At 40.2% G+C, this 5,682-nt stretch overlaps 1 protein-coding gene across 1 annotated transcript in view; it reads left to right on the top strand.

Moving 5' to 3' along the window:
* CTNNA3 (catenin alpha 3) overlaps positions 1-5,682 on the top strand; it is a 596,807-nt gene that overhangs the window by 40,126 nt on the left and 550,999 nt on the right. Inside the window, exon 5 of the mRNA XM_009290520.1 lies at positions 3,052-3,171. Coding sequence (XP_009288795.1) covers positions 3,052-3,171 — 120 coding nt within the window. The remainder of the gene's footprint in view (positions 1-3,051; positions 3,172-5,682) is intronic.

The following is a 5,682-nucleotide window of genomic DNA, read 5'->3' as shown; positions in this document are numbered from 1 at the left end:
CGTGGTTTAGTGGTGGACTTGGCAGTGTTAGGTTAACAGTTGGACTTGATCTTAAAGGTCTTTTCCAACCTAAATAATTCTATGATTCTATTCTATGATTTCTTCTCTACTTGTGGTCCAGCTTTCCTCAAAGGAAAAATCAGTCCAGGTAGTTACCCAGTAATGCCACAGAGAGCAAAAGTAGTAAAGTAACGCTACTTCTCAATTTCCAGAAACTATGTTCGAAGTACGTTGAAAAAGTGACAGGCAAAAAAGAGCTTCTGTGGATCTTTTATGATTATTTACATTTGGTTATTGGTGAGAGAGAGAAAAAAAAGTTCTGGAGTACTAGTATTTCTTTTCACCTCTAGACAGTAAAAGTGTCAGTGAAAGAGGTTTTCTTGCCATTCACCTAAAAATGGTGGTTCACACTGATGACAGAATGAGACAGAAAGATCCAGATGTGGTTTTAAGTTCAAAACATGTTCTGATAACCTTCTGATAAAACATGACAGATAACAAATCTGTCCAGGGCAGATTTTTCTGGTTTCCTGTTGATGGCACTGAAAAGAGCATATGTATGTTTTCTTAAAATTTCTTGTTTGTTTTTTATTTACTTTTGAGTTAAATTTTAAAAAAGTGTTTTTCCCTTGCATCTAAAGACAGACTTCTTCTAAGCAGATGTCCTGGCCATTACCCATCTATTTTATTGAAGTATTTTACCCTTATAGTTACACATTTGGTTTGTATTTACTCATCCTCACATGCTGGTTCTTATATCTCTTTCCAGAGAGCCAAATGCATTATTAAAGTTTGGGTTGCTTCAGGACATAAGGAAGTGAGTGAGCTTGCTAGCAGAGTTCCTGCCAAAGGAAGAATTGAAGCTATGGGATTAAGTACATCCTTAAGAGGATGATGATTCCACAACTGTACAACTGTATTGTAGTCTAACATGATGATAAAAACCAAAAAATGCTCAAAACCAGACTGTACCTTATGTCCACTTAGTGAGTTTGGGAATCGTTAGAGACCTTTTCCCTGTATTACTCAACCCCATAACAGGGTGGAGCAGCTTTGGGGTAATTTCTGGAGAAGTGTGTCATGGTTTGGAGCTGAGGGTGTATAATGAACTTGTACAGATATATTATGAGCAGTTTCTTACACACTTATAAAGAGGGAGCATTATGGATAGCTTTTGGTCAGCTTAAACTGTACTCAGGTCTTGCTTGCAGATGTAATTAAATTGCTTCCACCTAACTTGGAGTGGGAATTGGTGAAAGCAAGCATTGCAAATTCAAGGCTTTCAGAGCAATTCTGGAGCAGAGATAAAATCTGAAAACAACAGATCCTACAAAAGGTGAAAGGTAATGAAGTCAAACAGAAAAGAATAGAGAGTCTTGCGGTTTTGTCTTAGCATTTATGTTCTGTCACCCATGTTGTTACAGAATTCAGTGAAGTATACTTTGGGTGAGAAAGCTTTCTTTTATTTTTTTGGTAGCAAACATTTCAAATGCAACTAGAAAGTCTCCAGTTAACCTCTAGTGGTGCTGAATGAGGTATAGTAAGATAAATTACAAATAGATGTAATAAATACCTTAACTTGCTTCTTCATTATGAGAGCAGTGAGACTGAAATAAAGGCTGCAATGTGGGAAACAAGAAGTGTTAACTTGCCTGAAGATTCCAGGATGTATCTGTCTGTTGTAAATCATCAGCTGAAATCCACTGCAGCTGCTTACTATCCCCAAAGAGGAATTACCTGGTGGCCGTTCAACAGTGTATACAACTTGGGCTTGATCTCAGCCAAATGCCCACAGAAAGAGTCACACTGTGGAGCAGTCTATATCCATGGTCAGCACTAGCTGTCAATTCTGTTGTGAGCTTTTTAAAGAGGGACTGCAGATGAATGGAGGTTTTTTTTTCTTCTACTCCTATGGTTCATTTTTCCAATTCAATGACTGTAGTTTTAGCAAAGGTATAGAGAAATGTGCACTGTAGTTACTACTGAAGTGCTTGGTTTTCCAGAAGTGACTGGAAAGTGGTCCATTTCTTTTGGTCTTTTGCTTCATTCCCTGGAGTACCACATTAGCACCACATGCAAGCTTACAACAGGTACTTCACCTACAGGGCCTGTAACTGTAGTAAGCTAAGTCAATATTTTGGATGGATTTAGAAGACATGTAGTTCTTCCTGATAATATCAGTGTAAATAAATGTTTATAGACTTGCTTCTGGTGGTAATCACTGTGATAACAAAATATTTCTAAACTACTTACAGCTTAACAGCTGTCACATGCTTGTGAGGTAAGGAACAAGATTTACAGATGGGGAAACAGAGAAAGTCAGAGGAGAAGGTTCATGATCTCCTGAAGGTAGCAAGGAAGCTGTAGCTCCCATTCTCCTTTTGCACAAATCTTAGCCTTTCTGTTACAGTCCCCTACAGCTGGGTTGGTATTGTTCATCTCTTTGAAAAATACCAGTACTATTTTTAATAATATTGTGTGCATGAAAGAAGTTTTAAATTTAAAAGTAAGATCTGTAACGAAGTATAATTAACATTGTCACAGCTTTCGTACAGAATGTGAGCACATTGCTCAAGGTGAGTATCCGGTCTTGCAAATTACTCTTAAGTACATAAACTTGATAAGGAGTACCCTGTTATATATAAGATTTACTGTTATGCTGATAGAATGAGGAGTTCATGGCCTGTATAAAGTTGCATATGCTTATATTAGTTGAAAAAAACCCCCACAACCTATATGAATATATTCCACCCTGTAACATGGCATAGAAAAAGAACTAACCTTTAGAGATTGTATTGATTGCTAGCATTTTGTCTTATGCAAATCTGACCTATGAAGTTAGAGGATTTAATTTAATTAAACAGGGCATATGTACTATGCTTTGAACTCTGGGATTGATTTCAAAACAAAATTGTAGGAATATCTAGACGGTGGTATACTCAAGAGATGACACAGCTCCATAACATTAGTATTTAGTAGAATAAAATCCTAATACAGAGAAAAATACAGCAACTGTGTGAATGATGGTATTTGGTTTTTTTACCATCACAGTTTCAAAGAACATTTGAATCTTTAAGAAATGTATCCAGTAAATCTGATCTACTGAAAACCTACCAGAAGTTTCGAAAAGATCTGGAAAATCTTGATTATTTGGCATACAAACGTCAGCAGGTAAGAACATGGAAGCTCGGTAGGAAGACATAGAATACTGGGCATAAACATGGTGGGTGGTAAAACTGATGTGTTTGATAGAGTTACTGTTCTATCAGTATCTTTATGCTTTGTGTAATGTCATCATGTAAGCCATTAGGAGGGGTGACAATTCTATTTAATGCATATGATGTTGGACTGCATGGTTTTTGATTTCTCAACAGAGAGAAAGATAGGTAAAGCAAGTAAGTGAGACTTAGCAGACTATTAAACTTTGCATTAACGCATAATATTTTTTTTTTAAAATTAAAGGGCATAAAAGTACTGTTTGGATTTTTTACTTGAAAAATGAAGTAAATCCACATAAGTTAATGGAATCAAATATTGACTGTGCATGCAAACCACTAATTTTTTCTTCTTTAGAGTTGAATTTACAAGGCTAGATTGCATAAAACTGAAGTGTACGCAGTTGTTGACTCGTGCTTGCAAGATTAAGGTTAAACCAAATTGTTAACATGTATTTAACATTGGACATACTTTCTGTCACTTATGCATGGCTCCTGTGAAAATGTCAGCTCTCATAATAGGTTTTCACTTCTTTTTTGTGTTCTTGGTAAAATAAGACTTTGCCTCTTTCAGAGCATACTGATGAAATGCTCTACCATTTCTATGTGGGGGTTGTTTTGGTTGATATTTTTCAGAATTCTGTCACTTGGTGTCAGTATTGTCAAACACTTCATTTGCTTGGGGGCAGATCACTTACAGTTGTTTATATCAGGTAATTGATTAGATGATAGTTAAAAATTAGGAAAGGGCTCAGGGACAGATGGTATCTGAACACGTGAATATTTGATTCTTGAGATAGGGAGGTCAGGGAGCAATCGGCTTGGGTGAGTTTCAGTGTGGTGGGAGCTGTTATTCTGGTAGCACTATAGCATAGTTATTTGTGCCCTTTGACATGGGCTGCCAGCAACCAAAAGACAATGTTTTAACTGGCAACTAATGTGGGTTTATGTTATCTGATCTCATAATTATGTCAAACATAATAAATGTCACATCTGCAAGAGCTTGGAGAGCGTTTCTGAGCCAGGGAAGCATAAATTCTATAATTACTTCTCAGGCTATCATCACACTTTTATTGGGAGTAGCTTTCTCTAGTCTGAATTTTCACTCTCAACTTTGCAAAATTCCTTGTTGTTTCAAGTGATATATGTCTGGTTCTCTAGCAGACTCTGAATATGCTTCAATAACATACTTCATTTCATCTTGAGCAGGGCATCTTTCCTCCTGTTTTCAGATCTTCACTACCTTTCCCATCTCAATACTTTGCACTTTCAAGTCATTTGGAGAATCTCAGCATCCTTGTTTAATATCAGGCATGCATATATCTCCCCATGCTGTTTCTGCTCTGTATTTAACTGTGTTGGCAGAAGCTTTTGCATTTGGAGGTACACAAGCATACAGCTGTCCAGGTCTCTGGCTGCAGGGAGTGCCTGAGCCTGTCACTTGTACCAGAGGGCAGCAGAGACAACACCTGTGTGCAGTGTGACCAGGTGGATGATCTGCTCGGCCTGGTGGCAGAGCTGAAAGAGGAAGTGGAAAGGTTAAGGAGTACCAGGGGGTGTGAGAGGGAGATAGATTGGTGGAGCCACACCCTACCGTCCCTGAGGCAAAGGCAGCAGATGGAGGCTTCACAAGAAGCAGAGGATCCCCTGCCCTCTTGCCACCAGGCAGAAGGAGGGGACCTAAGTGACGGTGGGGGGGAGGGGAATGGAAACAGGTCCCTGCTCGGTGTGCGGGGTGAACCCCCGCCCGGCCTCCCTCACCTTCCCAGTTGCCTTTACACAACAGATATGGGGCCCTGGAACTTGAGGGCCAGGCAAACGAGGATGTAGACGAAGGTCCATCCAGGGGGTTGCCTAGGGTGAGGCAGTCAGCCCCCCGCATTATGACTGCCTCTGCTAAGAAAAAAAGGAGGGCAATTGTCATAGGCGATTCCCTTCTGAGGGGAACAGAGGGCTCAATACGCCAACCGGACCCATCCTGCAGGGAAGTCTGCTGCCTCCCTGAAGCCCGAGTCAGAGACATTACTAGGAAACTCCCTGGTCTGGTACAGCCTTCTGACTACTACCCGCTATTGGTTATACAGGCTGGCAGTGATGAGGTTGCAGAGAGAAGTCCAGAACTGATCAAAAGGGACTTCAGGGCACTGGGGCAATTGGTTGAAGGGTCAGGAGCACAGGTAGTGTTTTCCTCTATCCCTACAGTGGCAGGGAAGGATACTGAAAGGAACAGGAAAACACACCTGATCAACACGTGGCTCAGGGGCTGGTGCCATCAGAGGAATTTTGGCTTTTTTGATCATGGGGAGATTTACATGGCACTGGGCCTGCTGGCAACAGATGGAGTTCAGCTGTCTCACTGAAAGGGAGAAAAGGATCCTCGCTCATGAATTGGCGGGGCTTATCGAGAGGGCTTTAAACTAGGTTTGAAGGGGGAAGGGGATAAAACCAGGCTCTCTAGAGATGAGCC

Source organism: Aptenodytes forsteri, unplaced genomic scaffold (genome assembly GCF_000699145.1).
Source record: "Aptenodytes forsteri isolate BGI_AS27 unplaced genomic scaffold, ASM69914v1 Scaffold349, whole genome shotgun sequence".
NCBI classification, from domain to species: Eukaryota; Metazoa; Chordata; class Aves; order Sphenisciformes; family Spheniscidae; genus Aptenodytes; species Aptenodytes forsteri.
This window is presented reverse-complemented; position numbering and strand designations above follow the sequence as displayed.